Source organism: Pongo pygmaeus, chromosome 4 (assembly GCF_028885625.2).
Source record: "Pongo pygmaeus isolate AG05252 chromosome 4, NHGRI_mPonPyg2-v2.0_pri, whole genome shotgun sequence".
Taxonomy (NCBI): Eukaryota; Metazoa; Chordata; class Mammalia; order Primates; family Hominidae; genus Pongo; species Pongo pygmaeus.
In genome coordinates, this window is record NC_072377.2 from 79,341,457 (window position 1) to 79,357,824 (window position 16,368).

The 16,368-nt window shown below is 40.4% G+C and overlaps 1 protein-coding gene and 1 non-coding gene across 4 annotated transcripts in view; both read right to left on the reverse strand.

Annotated features, from left to right (window-relative positions):
• The window catches only part of POC5 (POC5 centriolar protein), a 37,083-nt gene extending 24,677 nt beyond the window's left edge, over positions 1–12,406 (reverse strand). For 2 of the 3 annotated variants that reach the window (XM_054488547.2, XM_063664917.1), the window contains exons 1-4: positions 12,264–12,395; positions 7,785–7,882; positions 2,669–2,807; positions 635–718 (exon numbers count right to left, since the gene is read on the reverse strand). In XM_054488547.2, coding sequence (XP_054344522.1) covers positions 635–718; positions 2,669–2,807; positions 7,785–7,868 — 307 coding nt within the window. In that variant the 5' untranslated portion in view covers positions 7,869–7,882; positions 12,264–12,395. Of the gene's footprint in view, positions 1–634; positions 719–2,668; positions 2,808–7,784; positions 7,883–12,263 lie in introns of all 3 variants that reach the window. The other variant, XM_054488545.2, reaches the window with a different exon arrangement.
• LOC129037635 (U6 spliceosomal RNA) lies at positions 4,414–4,518 on the reverse strand. The gene has a single exon (XR_008502877.1). It is a non-coding gene; the product is annotated as a U6 spliceosomal RNA (small nuclear RNA).
• Positions 12,407–16,368: the final 3,962 nt, after the last annotated feature.

Consider the following 16,368-nt stretch of genomic DNA (forward strand, 5'->3'; position numbering starts at 1 on the left):
AGATCCCACCTCTACAGAAAAGTTAAAAATTAGCTAGGTGTGGTGGCATGTGCCTGTAGTCCCAGCTACTGGGGGAGGGGGCACTGAGGCAGCAGGATCACTTGAGCCAAGGAGGTTGAGGCTGCAGGGAGCCCTGCACTCTAGCCTGGGTGACAGAGTGAGATCCTGTCTCAAAAACAAAACAAAATAAAAAAAAACAAAAAACAACCCCCCACAAAGCAGACTTTTAGAGAAAAACACTAAATGATAGAACAGGTGGCATAAAGATAGGATGAAAATCCTTACATTGGTACCCAAATGCCTGAAAGTTGGGAAACAGTGCATTGGTTTACATAAAAACTTGAATTGGCCAAACTATCTAATATCCCATTAAATCTTTTAAAAGACTTGCCCTCTAACTTAGCAATTTTAAGAAAGGACACTACACACTATAATGCATTGACCTGTCTTAATTGTACTATTTTGGTATCTTATAAAATTATTTTAAATATTATCACTTATATTAGCAACAACAGCATTTTAAAATCCTGCCAATAAGTAATATGCTGAAATTATTCCTCTTACTACATAGATAATATTCATCAAACCACAAAATGCTGTATATTAATACAAATAAGCTAAAGAAAAATCATACCATCTGTCTTTGAATGACTTGAAATATTGAAATCACATCCTTTTCCAACTTCTACTGCAGTTTCTCTTACTTCAGAGTTATTTCCTGCCAAAAACAAAGCTTTTTAAAATTAAACTGAACCACTCTTAAATAAAATGTCTAATCACACATAATTTAAGAAGGTAGCAGTACATAAGATTTTAGAACAAACAAAATACAACATGCTGGGGATATAGGAACACTAAAACAAAGAACAAGAAGAGATAAAAATCTGAGACTAGAGAAAGACTTACTATATAATTGATAAGCTCCAACTTATGCACCAAATATAGATGAGAGATAATGCAGTCTACTATAGCATTCAATTCACACTAAGAGAATAAGTGGGTGAATGACATTAGAACTTAGAAAAGAATCTGCTCTCTTATGACAGTGGGTATTTCCAGAGGCCCGCTGCTTTTCACTAGCTGCAATCAAACTCAAGTGGCACTGGCTCCCCAAAACACTTGCTTCCACTTCAGGAACCTGTAGTCAACAGATGGCAAAAAGGAAACTGGGAAAAACCTCTCAAGAATGACTGTTAGAGGCTTATACATACTTTGCCAATTTCCACATACCATGGCTTATATCAAGCAACTGAGATACCAAGAATAAAGAGAATGTGGGATGATGAATTTACATAGAAGACTTTAACAAAGTCTACTTGTGAATCAAGATGACTAAAGGATATCTAAACTTACTATATAATGTATGTTTTAATCTCAAATCCTTTTTGGAAATGGCAGAGAATAAATAAATGCTATCTTACATAAGAGAAAAGAACAATGGTCTTAAATCCCAGGCGATTACCTTGAACTGTTGACTACAGCATCTCGAAAGTTTTTTTTCTTTTTTTTTTTAAACAGAGTCTTGCTCTGTTGCCTAGGCTGAAGTGCAGTGGCATAATCATGGCACGCTGCAGCCTTGAACTCCTGAGCTCAGGCAATCCTCCCACCCCAGCCTCCCAAGGTGCTGGGACTATAGGCTGCTCTGCGTGGCTAATTTTTTTGTAGAGCTAGGGTCTTGCTATGTTGCCTAGGCTTGTCTCAAACTCCTGGGCTCAAGCGATCCTCCTGCCTCAGCCTCTCAAAGTACTGGCATTACAAGCATGAGCCACTGCCTGGCCTGTATTTTAAGGCTCTCATCCTGTGGTCCTGTTTGTTGTTCCACTGCAACAGGCCAAAGACCGAGAAGCAGTGAAAAATCCATGTCTACAGAGAATGAGAGACAGCAGACACCGGAGCTATGACTTAGCAGAAGCCCAGGAGCCTTTGGCCTCTGAGTAGGCTATGTCATGTGCCTTCAAGGACAGGGATCCTTGGAGTTACGCCTATAGTGTGATAACTGTTCCTTATCAGGACTGTTTTAGGAAGGCTTTCTGTGCCCTTTGAAAGAACATTTATTTAGAGTTTAGGATGTTGTCTTCACCTGAATAAGGAATGGAGGTAAAAGGAGCTTTATCCTCCTTTCTCCACCTTTCACTCATCTATCAACACACATCCCGGTTTGTAGTAGCTTTCAGTTCTGTTGCTGACATGGTCCACAGATGGGTTCACCTTTGTGATTAATCATTCAAACAGTCCTCCATGCCCATATAAATACTGCTGATAAAGCACTAGCATGAGGTTCGTAAAGTAATTTAAGAGACTCTCAGGGATACCATCTTTAATTTTAGGCTTGGGCATTTAGTTTTCAGGTTAATCCTGGCATAAAACTGCTGGAACAAGTACTGAGATACAACATACCCAAAAGCCATGCAGTTGCCATAGCGTTGCTTCAACTTTATTATTCTTCATAGAAGTAAGAGTCAAATGAAGTTCAAAGAAAAATCAAGCTGTCATACGAGAGTCAGGAATAATATATTGAACTGTAAAAAGCTCCCCTAGATGATACTAATACACATAAATGGTTGAGAAGAATCACTGATCTGGACAGGCATTTTCACAATCCTGTCAGTATCATTAAAAAACTCAGTAATATCTTAAATTAAGAGATATCTTGAAAAAAATATATAACCTTGACTATGAAGAATATCATGAATTGCAGAAATTCTGACATCTGGCACCAATTCTCCCTTAGGATGAGATGACTGTGAAGCACCGGGTTCAATATTTGGAGTCACTATAGCATAACGAAGCAGTTCTTCATATTCTTCCTAAGAGAGGCCAATAATCAATAATGTAGTGTAACAATGTTATAATATATTCAACTGAATTTGTTTTAAAGAAATTTAACTACCATAATAGAGTCCCAAGCTTATTATATTACAAAGTTTTACCACTTATTCCAAGCTTGAGTTCTTTGAGTGCATCTTGTGTGATTTTTACATTTATGATTAACAGTTTGAAGAGGGCTGGGTGCAGTGACTCATGCCTGTAAACTCAGCACTTTGAGAGGCTGAGGCAGGAGGATGGCTTGAAGCCTGAGCAACAAAGCGAGACCTCATCTCTACAATAAATTTTTTACAAAAATTTGCTAGGTGTGGTGGTGTGTGCCTGTAGTTCTAGCTACTCAGGAGGCTGAGGCAGGAGGACCACTTAAGCCTAGGAACTGGAGGCTGCAGTGAGACAAGATGGCGCCACTGCACCCCAGCCTGGGTGACAGAGCAAGATCCTGTCTCTGGGGAAACAACAACAAAGTATGAAGAGGTGATAAGGTTCTGTGAGTGACTCAACACTGAATCAAAAATTTTCTATCACTTAATTTTATATGTCAGATCAGTTTAACTGAAGATGAGACACGCTATTAAAAAGATACCATTTTTGGAATTGAAAAAAAATTATGTAACCCAAACAAAATATAGAAGCAAACTGGATACTTAAGCTTATAAAACTGCAATGGCCTTCTATTACCCCCCAATTTCAAATGTACATTTATCAAGGCAGCTTAACTGTTTTTATTAACTGATTGAATTTACAAAATAAATCTATACTACTGTAGTTTTGTTTTCATCTTTTTTTATATCAGAATTTTAAGTAAAATTGTTTTAAAAAAAGCTTATGCTTTTATATATTTGAAAACTGCTAGTTTTTATGGCAATTACATATACAAGAGTGACCTGGTTTGTGCTTCAACCTTGATTTCTTGATTTACAATTTTTTTCTTTTTTTTTTTTTTGAGATGGAGTCTTGCTCTGTCGCCCAGGCTGGAGTGCAGTGGCATGGTCTTGGCTCACCGCAACCTCCGCCTCCCAGGTTCAACCGATTCTCCTGCCTCAGCCTCCTGAGTAGCTGGAATTACAGGTTTGTACCACCACGCCCACCTAATTTTTGTACTTTTAGTAGCGATGGGGTTTCACCATGTTGGTCAGGCTGGTCTTGAACTCCTGACCTCTTGATCCACAGCCTTGGACCCCCAAAGTGCTACGATTACAGGCGTGAGCCACCGCACCTGGCCTGATTCACCTATTTAACATAGATACTTACATGCAGTAAACATTAGGGATAGCAAATACTGACTTTTATATATTTTAAGGCTAACGACAGAAGAGGAAGAGACAGATATTTCAAAGAGAAAATCTTTAGAAAATTCAACCAGAATCTCCTTCATATTGCTATAATCAACCATTTTTGTTAGTGATGTCACCTTCATGAGAATAAACATCTGTCTGAGTTTTAAACTTACATTTCCTAGTAGCAAATAAAAATCAGTATTTTACATAATGGTTATCACTGAGACAGAAGGCTCTTATTAGGAAACAAATCATTTAGGATATCACAATACAACTTTTTTTATATTATAAAACTTAAAAAAATTATTAAAAAATTATAGAACATTTCATGAATTTGCGTGTCCTCCTTGCACAGGGACCATGCTAATTTTCTCTGTGGCTCCAATTTTAGTATATGTGCTGCTGAAGCGAGCACCAACATTTAATTTTTACATTGACAAAAGTAACTATGATTATTTAAATAGATTTAAATATCCTTAGGTTAAAAAAAATATACTTCCCAAAGCATATTGGTTTTCCAATTATCAAAAGGAAATTCCCAAAGAGTTTGATAAATTGGGGCCATGCACAAGATATTTACTAGTTCCTATAAACCTGAATGTGTGCGTTGGTCCTAATAAACTAATACATAAAATTTCAAGTGCTTAGAGACTGTAACTAATCCAGCAGCATCCATTTCTTTTTAATTTCTTTAACTTAATAAAGCCCCAGGGTTTGATTTGGGCAAATGGCCACTCAGCTACATTTCCCAGCCTCCTCTGCAGCTAGGTGTGGCCAAGAGACCCGGTCTATGGGATTCAAATGGAAATGATGTGTACAACTTTAGGTGAAGTCCTTAAAAACAAAGCTGCTTCCTGCTGGTCCCCTCTTCCCATGGGCTAGTGGTGGTGCACTGTCAGTGCACCAGTACCTGACAATGCAAACACGGCATGGTCAACAGCTCAGGCACAGCAACAAGAGAGAAGGGATTGGGTCCTCAGATGATCTCAGGACTATGTATCAGCTCAGAACATATGAGAGACAGAACCAAACTGTAAGGAACCCACTTAAGCCACCCTTACTTGGTTTCTTTTAAAGCACTATTATACTTCCCAAACACCCAAAATAAACTTTTGATTTTGGCTAAGATTATATAAAAGTGTGGCTGTTATGGAGTTATGGAGTCTGAATGTTTGTGTCCCCTCAAAATTCATATGCTGAAGCCCTAACACCCAGTGTGGCTGTATTTGGAGATGAGGCCTTCAAGAAAGTAATTAAGGTTAAATAAGGTCATTGGCCGGGGCCCTGATAGCATTAATGTACTCATCAGAAGAGACACCAGGAACCTTCTGTGCTCTCTCCTCCCACCTGCACATACTGTACTGAGGAAAGGCCATGTGAAGATACAGCAAGAAGGCACCTGTCTGCAATCCACAAAGAGAGCCCTCACCAGAAACTGACCCTATTGGGCTGTGATCTGGGACTTCTAGCCTCCAGAACTGTGAGAAGATAAATGTCTGTTGTTTAAGCCTATGAATTTATGGTACTTTGTTATGGTAGCCTGAGCAGATTAATATGATGGTGATCTTATATTGTGAGGTTCATAAACTTTTTATAGTGTTCCTCCTGTGGTGTCAGTTGCAACTAGATTTAGCCAAGTCAGCTCTGCTCAGAGTTAGCCTATCACCATCTCTAGCATGTAGGAACGGAGGGAGAAGTGGAATTCAGTGGCTTTCACTTGTGGCTTCCCTAGTCTGACTTCTGCTCTGGATAAGAGAAGGGAAAAAAAAGATCCAAACATATATTTCAAATAATATATTTCATACATATTCATATATTTCATATATTTTACCACAATTGCTATGGCTTAAAGGGGAAATAAACAAGTATATGTCAATAGTATTCCATGACCATATATTCCAACTTATTTCAAGAAAAACATTTAGAAAAAATCAGTTATTTAAATGACTATTTTAGAGTTTCATATATGTAGATACAGGCCAAATGAGTTATTTAAAAATAAAATTTAAAATTAAGAATCAAAATAAATAATATTGCCTTTCTTAATTGCCAAACATAACCTGTGTTAACATTCAAAACTTGTAATTTTGCCCCCCTCCCCAACCCCCAAGAGCTGAATTGATATGACCCTGAAATATAGCTCCACCCATGCCTCAACCATTAGAGTCAGAGCAACTTGGCTGATAGGAGCTGTGGTTAGAGGAAATTTTCAGTGTATAAGCACTAGGGATGCCGCCCATCCCTCAGCATTTACCGCCTTCTGGCTTACGAAACATTCGCATAACAAAGAGAGTAACAAAAAAGTTCCTTAAGAGGAATATTGATTTATGACGGGCTTTTGTATTAAATGTTTGGATTTACATATTTACTACATATGTAAAAATGTGTATTTTATGTTATTTTTAAGATTATTTTTTGTATTTATATTTTGAAGTGTTTCCAGTGGTGAAACCCAAAGTAATAACACTGTATGTACAGGGAATATGGAGAGGCTTTCAACTTCAGTCCAAGAACCAGTAGGAACATTAGTTGACAGTAATAGACTCTCAGTTGGGCTTACATTATAGGTGGGTAACCAATAACACAAAATAATTTCTGGCAGGTTCTTCTTCCATCTCTCTAAAATTGCACTCTAGAGTTTTATTCTTTTGATTTAAAGCTTTATCTCTTCACAAAATGACAATTTGAGAGCTCACAAGGTGTTTACATTTTAGTATAAATGAGTTAATCAGTTTTATCTTCAAGTTTCAATCAGACAGCGATGAAGGGTGGAAGAAGTACTGTCACCTAAAGAGAGGACTACATGGGAGAGGTACCATCAAAAGGGAAGGCTAGGGTGCAAAAGCTCTGCCACAACTCCAGACTAGTTTTATCCTGTAAATATTCAGATATTTTCCCAATACCTTCCCCATTTTGAAATCCATAATTTCAATTAAAGGAACAAATTTGTTTCATAAAATATTTTCCTAAAGCTTTTCTCATATCGTACAGAATCAATAACAATTTCATATGCTTAGGCATAAACAGCCTTTCCCCTTGAGTAATATAACTGTAAAATTTAAGATATACCATGTCATTATTCTCTCATTTAAAATCTACTCCAGAAATCTAAATCCATATTTTTGATGATGAAATATTTAGAAATAAGAGAAATTTAAAACATTTCATGTAAATACCACACCCTCTGTAGTCAACTGACCCACTTCATTTTATCTGTCAATGTCCAGGTCCTGGGCAGCAGATTGTACTGAATGTTGTGACAACAGAGACCAAACCTCAGCAAGTAGAACACAAGGGAATCTTGAGCTCTGGAACTTTGGATGGTTTGATATTGTATTAATTTGCATTAAAAGTGAAAGTAGCATTCATGAGAGGTAGCTAAAATGAAAAAAATTTAAAGAAAAAAATGTTTCCTGAACATTTCAGTTTCGCCTCTTACTGTGTTGGTTGAAGCCTTTGTACAGAGTGTATGAAGAGTTCATCAATATTTTCTGAAAAGCTAAAACAATGTAAAGTAACTCCTAAAATGTGTACAGTAATTCCTAAAGTTTGATATTATTGTAAATTGAAAAACTCCCTTGTAAATGGAATGAAAAAATTTTTTAAAAAATCCTAGTTTTCCCTTACATTCATTTGTTTAAAATAAAAAAAGTCATGATAAATTTAGAAATTTTTTCCTACCTGAAGATTCGAAGAGACAGAACTGCCTCGACTGGAGTCATTTTGCACAACTGGAAGTGAGTATTTCTCCTCATCTGATGACATTCTGCACAAATGCTCTAAAACAGTAGAAGCTAACTTTAGCTTTTTTCCTTGATATTTAAGATAAAATCCTTTCCAGATATATATAAATGCAACAGTATCCAAATCTGCAATCTTCCTGTGATAAGCTAAAATCATTCACATTCAACATATTGAGTACCTACAGGCAAAAATCACTGGGCAAAAAACAGTTGAAGACCTAGTCCCAATATTAGTGAGTTTATAATGTAGTCAGGGAGATGAGAATACATGAAAGGTTAAAGAAAAATAGAGGGTCTTCAGAAAAATCCCCAGCGGGGCCTGTTGAGCATAATAGATTGTGATCACTGTTTTTGAGCAATGTGTGACAACCTGGGTGCTGTGTACTTTCCTCTAAGATACAGAACCAAGAGAGAACAAACAATTTGTGCAAATTCCCTTCTTGGGAAACTTACCTTTGGAAATGTTATTTTAAGAAAAGTGAGCTTATACAGACCAACAGAATCAAATACATGCATAGAGAATTTGTTGAAAGTCCTAATCAAAAAATTATTAAAAGTACTTTTAGTAACAAGTAACCAAATTATTCAAAGAACAAATAGTGACTATTCGAACTATCTGAATACCAGTAATATGTAAGATATTGGTGAGGAATGTAAAATGAAGTCCTCATTCTTAAGGAGTTTACAATCTGTAGAGAGGGCCAGGCATGTATATTATATAAGTGACTGACTGATGGATAAACTGCTGATAGGCCCTAAAATAACAGATACAAAGTAGAGAGGTAGGAGTAGCTATTTTTCATGGGGTAAGATTGCATGACTGTAAATAAGCAGGAAAGGAGGCAGAGAAAGTTTTTAGAGAAGATGACCCAGCTGTTGAGATCTGAAAGATGAGTAGGTCTCATCCTGAAAGATGGATAAAAGGTATAAACACAGGTGTAGATATTCTAGGCGGTAGAGCAATGTAAGCAAAGACACAGAATCATGGACATGTATGCCAGGAACAGCAAGCAGTTTGGTAAGGCCAAAGCAATGGGTGCAAAGCAAGGATTGGCTAAGGATGAAACAAAAAGTAAGGAGCAGCCAGATCATGGAAGGTCAAAACTTGTCACATTAAAAATCTGGGTGTTTATTCTAGACAAGTTATTGAAATATTTTTTAAAAGTTATATGATCAGAAAGATCATTCCAGCAGTGTTGAGGATGAATTTGGATATTAAGAAAGAGAGATCAGGCTGGGTGCAGTGGCTCATGCCTGTAATCCTAGCACTTTGGGAGGCTGAGGTAGGTGGATCACCTGAGGTCAGGAGTTCGAGACCAGCCTGGCCAACATGGCGAAACCCTGTCTCTACTAAAAATACAAAACAATTAGCCAAGCGTGGTGGCAGGTGCCTGTAATCCCAGCTACTTGGGAGGCTGAGGCAGGAGAATAGCTAGAACCCTGGGGATGGAGGTTGCAGTGAGCCGAGATTGCACCACTGCACTCCAGCCTGGGTAACAGACACTCTGTCTCAAAAAAAAAGAGAGAGAGAGATCAATTGAGAGCTGACTGCAGTAGTCTAAGAGATAAATGTTCTCTTTGATAGTAATTAAGGAGATAAATGATGACCTAAGTCTAGGAAGTAGCAATGGGAAGGGGATGGAGGGTATGACTACAAGACAGTTGTGTTATGGTGATGGAAAGAGAAAATGATCAATAATAGATCAAGGGGTTAAAAAGAACTGTTGGTGGCTTCCAGATCTCTGGTTTGGGTAACTAGATGGATAGTGCCACTCACCAAGGCAAGGAAGGTAGGAAGATGAGCAGATTGGGAGGAAGGACAATGAATGCCATATCAGATGAGCTGGGTGTGAGGTTGCCTCTGAGGCACCAGGGTAAAGCTGCAAGTATGCAGTCTGTGGTCACACTGGCTACGTAGTGCACCACTCCAAGGACTGCCATTCACAATGGCTACACTGTGAATGGTGTTTCCTGGAGTTAAGCATTGTGGGAGCCCCACACTGGAGGTATAAGTTGGAGGTCCAGTTTGAGGAATCATTGGCATAATGGGAACTGCTGAAAAAAGGGAATGGATGAGATCACCTACAAAAAAGGAATGTGAGAAAAAGTTCTTATCCTGAGGTCCTGTATTAGTACGTTTTTCAAACTGCTATAAAGAACTGCCCAGGCCGGGCACGGTGGCTCATGCCCGCAATCCCAGCACTTTGGGAGGCTGAGGTGGGCGGATTACGAAGTCAGGAGATCAAGACCATACTAGCTAACACGGTGAAACCCCGTCTCCACTAAACACAAAAAATTAGCCTGGCATGGTGGCGGGTGCCTGTAGTCCCAGCTACTTGGGAGGCTGAGGCAGGAGAATGGCGTGAACCCGGGAGGCGGAGCTCGTAGTGAGCCAAGATCGCGCCGCTGCACTCCCCATCTCAAAAAAAAAAAAAAAAAAAAAAACTGCCCAAAACTAGGTAATTTATAAATAAAAGAATTTTTATTGACTCACAGTTCTGCATGTCTGGGGAGGCCTCAGGAAACTTAAAATCATGGTAGAACGGGAAGCAGGCATATCTTAAGATGGCGGCAGGTGAGAGAGTACGTGAGAGAGTGCAGGAAAAACTACCATTTATAAAACCATCAGATCTCGTGAGAATTCACTATCATGAGAACAGCATGGGGGAAATCGCCCTTATAATCCAATCACTTCCCTTCCCCTACATGTGGAGATTAGGATTGAAGATGGGATTTGAGTGGGGACACAAAACCTAACCATATCAGGTCCCTACACCCGACTTGTATGCAATATTTTTATCATAAATGTGAATGTGTATTTTTCTAGAAAGAAGATCTTTAGCTTTAAATATGTGATCAGAGGGGACCATGGCCCTAATAGAGTTAAGGACTACGACTGTGAATGAGAAGAGGGTTAAAGCCAGAACCACTAACATCTAAAGGGCAAGAGAAGAACAGTCAGCAAAGAAGAGGAGTCAGCAAAGGAAGTCAGAACATTAGAACTATGGGAGCAATATCACAACTTTGAGAAGAAAATAGAGTTAGATGCCAAAGAACAATGAGGATTGGATAGAATTTGGCGATTAGGAGGTTGCTGTGACGTTTGCTTGAACAGTTTCAGTGGAAAGTAAAACAATTACAGGTCTTAGTCACAGTGGGCTGAAAAATAAATGAGAGATGAGGAAATGGAAATAGAAAACGAAGATACAGGGAAAAGTGCAAAAATAGAATGGAAACACAGGCTGGAACTAGATTGTGGAAAGGAAAGTTCAACTTTTTCCAGTGAGTATCACTGTGCATACACATGCTAAGTAAACTAAATCTCAGCATGACTGTCTTTAGTTAAGCCAATTAGGGAGGATAAAATAAGTGCATGTATCTGCAGCAAGGAATGGCTGCTTCACTGACTTCAAATCTACCACTGTGATAACTTGGTCCATTTATTTTTTATTCACTTCTTCCTTCAGGATTTGAGACCAGGCAGGTAACAGGGGTGGGGAGTTGGGGGGGGGGCGGTGCTGATTATTTAAAAATGAGCTAGTAAGTATGGTCAGATCTCAAAAATTGTTTCTTAATATGGACACACTGCAGACACAAACCCACCGCACTTTTGGAAAATATGCTATCTTCCATCTGCCCTGCTTTATGTCAGCAAGGTATGAGTTATTTTAAACTCTAGTACAGAAGCATTTTCCTTACTGCTTCTAGGTTCAGAAACAAAGGAGAAAAATGAAAACTGCTTTAATGGGTGGCGGATGCACATTAGTTCACTACATTTTCAGTAGTCTCTAATCCAAGGTATCAGAAAACAAGATCAAAACTTTTGTGTGTTTCTCTGTTGCCAGAAACATAAAATAACATCTTGGTAATTACCTGGCTGACAGGAAAACAGGGGTCTGGGAATTCAAATGGAACCCCCAAGAGGCAAAGGAAGAGCGAATTAACATGCAAACTAGCAGCAGGGTGATGTCCCCTGTGCCCTTCACCAGGCCTAGCTGCACTCAAGAAGAGGGGGCGCGCCAGCCCCTCCCCAAGGCAGGGACTAGAAGCAGAGAAGAAAAGCCATTGCAGTAAGCAAAAGGCCATAAGTTTTCTTCCATCACCTTCCGACCCAGCCTGTTTTAAGAAAAATCTTAAGCACAACAGAGCTTTATACATGGTTATTTTTTCTCAACGTTTTAAGTGACCGGAACCTCTGATGACAGTAACCGCTCAGCATCCCTCACTCCTGCTCTCTTCCTCTTCCTGCACGCGTCGGAGGGGAAACTTTGGGACCTTCCGGCACAACAGCTGAATCACCCGCGTCTGCGGAAGAGCCCAGGAGGAGGAAGCCCGCGCCAAAGAACTTTAAATCTCCCTGCACTACTTTCGCCAGGGATGCAGGGACGCAGGGTCTGCCCGGAGCGCTGCTACCCACCGTCGCCGCTCGCGACCAAATCCCGACTCCTCGCTCTGCGCCTTCTATCCACGTCGCAGCTGCAGTGTCAGCAAATGCAGCCTCAGCAAGCACAGCCCCTACCTAGGTAGCAACCTGACAGTTTCAAACTGCAGGAAGGAATTAAGGACAGCCCTGTGCATTGGTCCTTTGTTTCAGCAATCTGCCGTTTGATTGGTCCGAGGCTGGGGGCGGGGCTTTGGGCCGCTGCCGGGAGAAGCCGGAATTACTTTGGAGAGCCCCGCCCCCTGCTCCGCAGGTTGGTAGGGGGCGGGGTCCTAGGGAGCCCCACCCAGCGCCCGTGGGGACTAAATACTGCGCGTGTTCAGTTCTGTTCAGCGGCTGCAGGCTGCTAAGCGGCTGCGGGAGCTGATTTGGATAGAGGTGTTGAGCAGGGCTGAAGTTTGCTAATGCCGTGTGCTGTGGGCTTTCAACAATTCCGGTAGCCTATATATGAGTCCTAATGCTTTCGTCTGCATAAGAACAATCCGAAACTCTGGGCCAGGTGTGGTGGTTCATGCCTGTAATCCCAGCACTTTGGGAGGCTGAAGTGGGAGGATTGCTTGAGCCTGGGAGTTCGAGACTAGTCTGGAGAATATAGGGAGACCCTTTCTCTATAAAAAATTAAAAACAAAAAAAAAATCTGCATCATCCACAGATCCCCTGCAACAGAATCACTTGGAGGTGCTTTTTTTTTTTTTTGAGATGGAGTCTTACTCTGTTGTCCAGGCTGGTGTGCAGTGGCACTATCTCGGCTCACTGCAACCTCCGCCTCCCAGGTTCAAGCGATTCTCCTGCCTCAGCCTCCCGAGTAGCTGGGATTACAGGCTCCCGCCACCACGCCTGGCTAATTTTTGTATTTTTAGTAGAGATGGAGTTTCACCATGTTGGCCAGGCTGGTCTCGAACTCCTGACCTCAGGTGATCTGCCCACCTCGGCCTCCCAAAGTGCTGGGATTACAGGCGTGAGCCACCACGCCCGGCCGAAGGTGTTGATTCCTTCGGTCATGGACACCGTCAGGAGACCTGAATTTTTAATACACACTGCCAGTGATTCTGATGCAGGAGTCTGCAGACCACGCTTTGAGAAATTGCTAGTCTAGGATGGGCGCATTGGCTCACGCCTGTAATCCCAACACTTTGGGAGGACGAGGCGGGCGGATCACCTGCGGTCAGGAGTTCGAGACCAGGCTGGCCAACATGGTGAAACCCCATCTCTACTAAAAATACAAAAATTAGCCGGGTGTGGTGGCTTATGCCTGTAGTCCCAGCTACTCCGAAGGCTGAGGCAGGAGAATCCCTTGAACCCAGGAGGCAGAGGTTGCAGTGAGCCAAGATACCGCCACTGTACTCCTGCCTGGGTGATAGAGTGAGACTCTGTCTCAAAAAACAAAGAAAGAAAGAACCAAAATTGGTAGTCTAGTTTTAACTGATCTCAAACGTGTCAGACGTCAAGATAGAGCCTTCTGGTGAAGTATTGGCCTTAGAATCAGATCATAATTATCATCTGGGTTTACCATCTACTCGCTGTCACCTTGGATAATACTACTCACATACTAAGGTGGTAGGAGATTAAAGGAATTAATATATCTAAAACACCTAACACACAAACATATAGTCTTTCAACTTATATTGGCAACAGATAGGCTAGAGGTATGAGGACCCAGATGGCAAAGGTACCTAAGTAGCCCAGACTGGGGTTCTGCAATCTGAAGAACAGATACTGAGATCTGGGTGAGTTTTTAGGCTCCCTTCTGTTACCTCCTGTATAAGATTTCTTTTTCTGTAGATAGAAATGACATAACCTGGGTCTCACTTACTTTCATGTTGGCAGAACCAGACTTCTACTTACACAAACAAGTAAGAAGAGCACCAGAAGTTTCTTTGGCATAAATTATGTTTGTTCTTCCCCCTTTTTTTAATGCTTATTATAGAGGACAAATTCCTATTAATAGCTGCCAATTCATACTTGGTTCTAGTATTTGTTTTTTAATTGAATTGCCTTTTGGTGACCCCATACGCTATAATTGATACCGAATCACTCTTCTGGTGCCCTCTTGCCACTAGGCTCCAAGTTTCTCTTTTCTATCTTCCTTTTGGGGGAGGAGAGATTTTAATTGCAAACCATTTAGTAAACAATCCCATTCTCCTGTAAAACTATAGAGAGAAAGAGACAGAACCTTGTCTGGATGTTATGAATTTAGAACTGATATCTTTTCCCAAGGTTCCTAGAGAGGGAGGGAAAGAGAGAGAGAGAATTTAAAGCCACCACAAACCCATAATAACTTGGTTGCCAGCTTGAACCCTTCATAATTATTTATTCATTCAACAAATATTTAACATCTGTCACAGGCAAAGCAAATTTTTGTTGGTGCTGGGGATAGAGTGGTGAGCAAAACAGAGTTTGCCCTCATGGAACTAAGAGTCTAATGGGAAAAACCGATATCAAACCAACAAATCTACCACATATATGAATACATAACAGCTGTGTGAACCTGGGCAAGCTGCATAACCTCTCTGTACTTCAGTTTCTGTATCTGAAAAATGAGGATAGGAATTCGCTCACTGAGAATTAAATTAACGTAGGTGCTATTCTTATCCTCATTTTTCAGATAGAGAAACTGAAGCACAGAGAGGTTATGCAGCTTTCCCAGGTTCATGCAGCTGGTAAGAACAGAGTCCATGTTCTTATCACTCAAGATGTTCTGTTGGGGACAGCATGCCATGGTCTTAAGGTAAGAAAGGGCTTGTATCTGGATAATAACAAATACCAGTAAGATTGGAACTAAGTGAGTGAAGAGAAAGTGGCACAGGATGAGGCTGCAGATGGAGGTGGGGGCCCAACTATGCAGGACTTGTTAAGGATTTGAGATTTTAAGTTCAATGGGATGTATTTTAGATATTCAGGAGAGAGATGAGGACAACTTGAACTAGAGGAGTGGCAAAGGAGACGGAGAGAAGACAGAAATGAGATACAGTCGTCACTTGCTATTCCTAGGGATTGGTTCCAGGACCACTCCCGATGTCTTCACCTCCCCCACCGCCAAAGTAAATACCAAAATTGAGGATGCTCAATTCTCTTATATAAAATGGTATAGTATTTGCATATAACCTACAGACATCCTCCCATGTATTTTAAATAATCTCTAGATTACTTATAATACCTAACATAATGTAAATATATGTATGTAAATGGTTGTTATATTTTATTGTTTTTTATTTGTATTATTTTTTACTTTTAAAATTTACTTTTTTGAGTATTTTTGATCCACGGTTGGCTAAATGTGCTGATGTGGAACCTGAGGATATAGGGGGCCAACTGTATGTTTTGGAGGTATAATTGGTGGGACTTGATGATAGGATTTGGACTGTATCTGAGATGAAGGAGGGAAAAGTATGAAGGACTCCAGGTTTCAGGTTTCTTGCTTGAGCAACTGAGTGGATGGCAGCATCAGATACTGAGGAGAACACTGGAAGAGGAGCAGGTTTTGAAAGGGGAAAATTAATGAATTTTAAACATTCTTTAAACATGAAATGCCTGGAGATACCCAAATGGAGTATCCATCAGACCACTGAACTTACATGTCTAGGGCTCAGAAAAGAGGTCACTGCCTAGATATATAAACTGGGTGGCTTTTGCATATAGATTTTGTGGAGGATTGCAAAAATGGCTCCAATTCTACATCTCTCCAGGTATTGATGTCCTGTGCCATGTAACTTCACTTGGAGTGCTTCTCTACTAATGACCGACAGAATGTTAACAAATATGATGCAAGCGGAAGTTTCAAAATACTTATGTGCTTGGCTTAGCTTGCTCTTGCTCTCTGTTACAACGATGAAAATACGCCTGGGCTAGCCTGCTGGAAGATGAAAGACATATGTAGTAGAGCCAAGTTGCCCCAGTCATCCTAGTCAAGGCCATCCTAGGTCAGCCTACAGCCATTTGACTCCCCAACAGGTGTGTGAATCTAAGAACCACCCAGACAACCTACAGAGTCATGAACTCAATTATTATTGATTGTTTAAAGTCACTGTGTTTAGGGTGGTTTGTTATGTAAACTTATTATGACAACAGACAACTGATACAG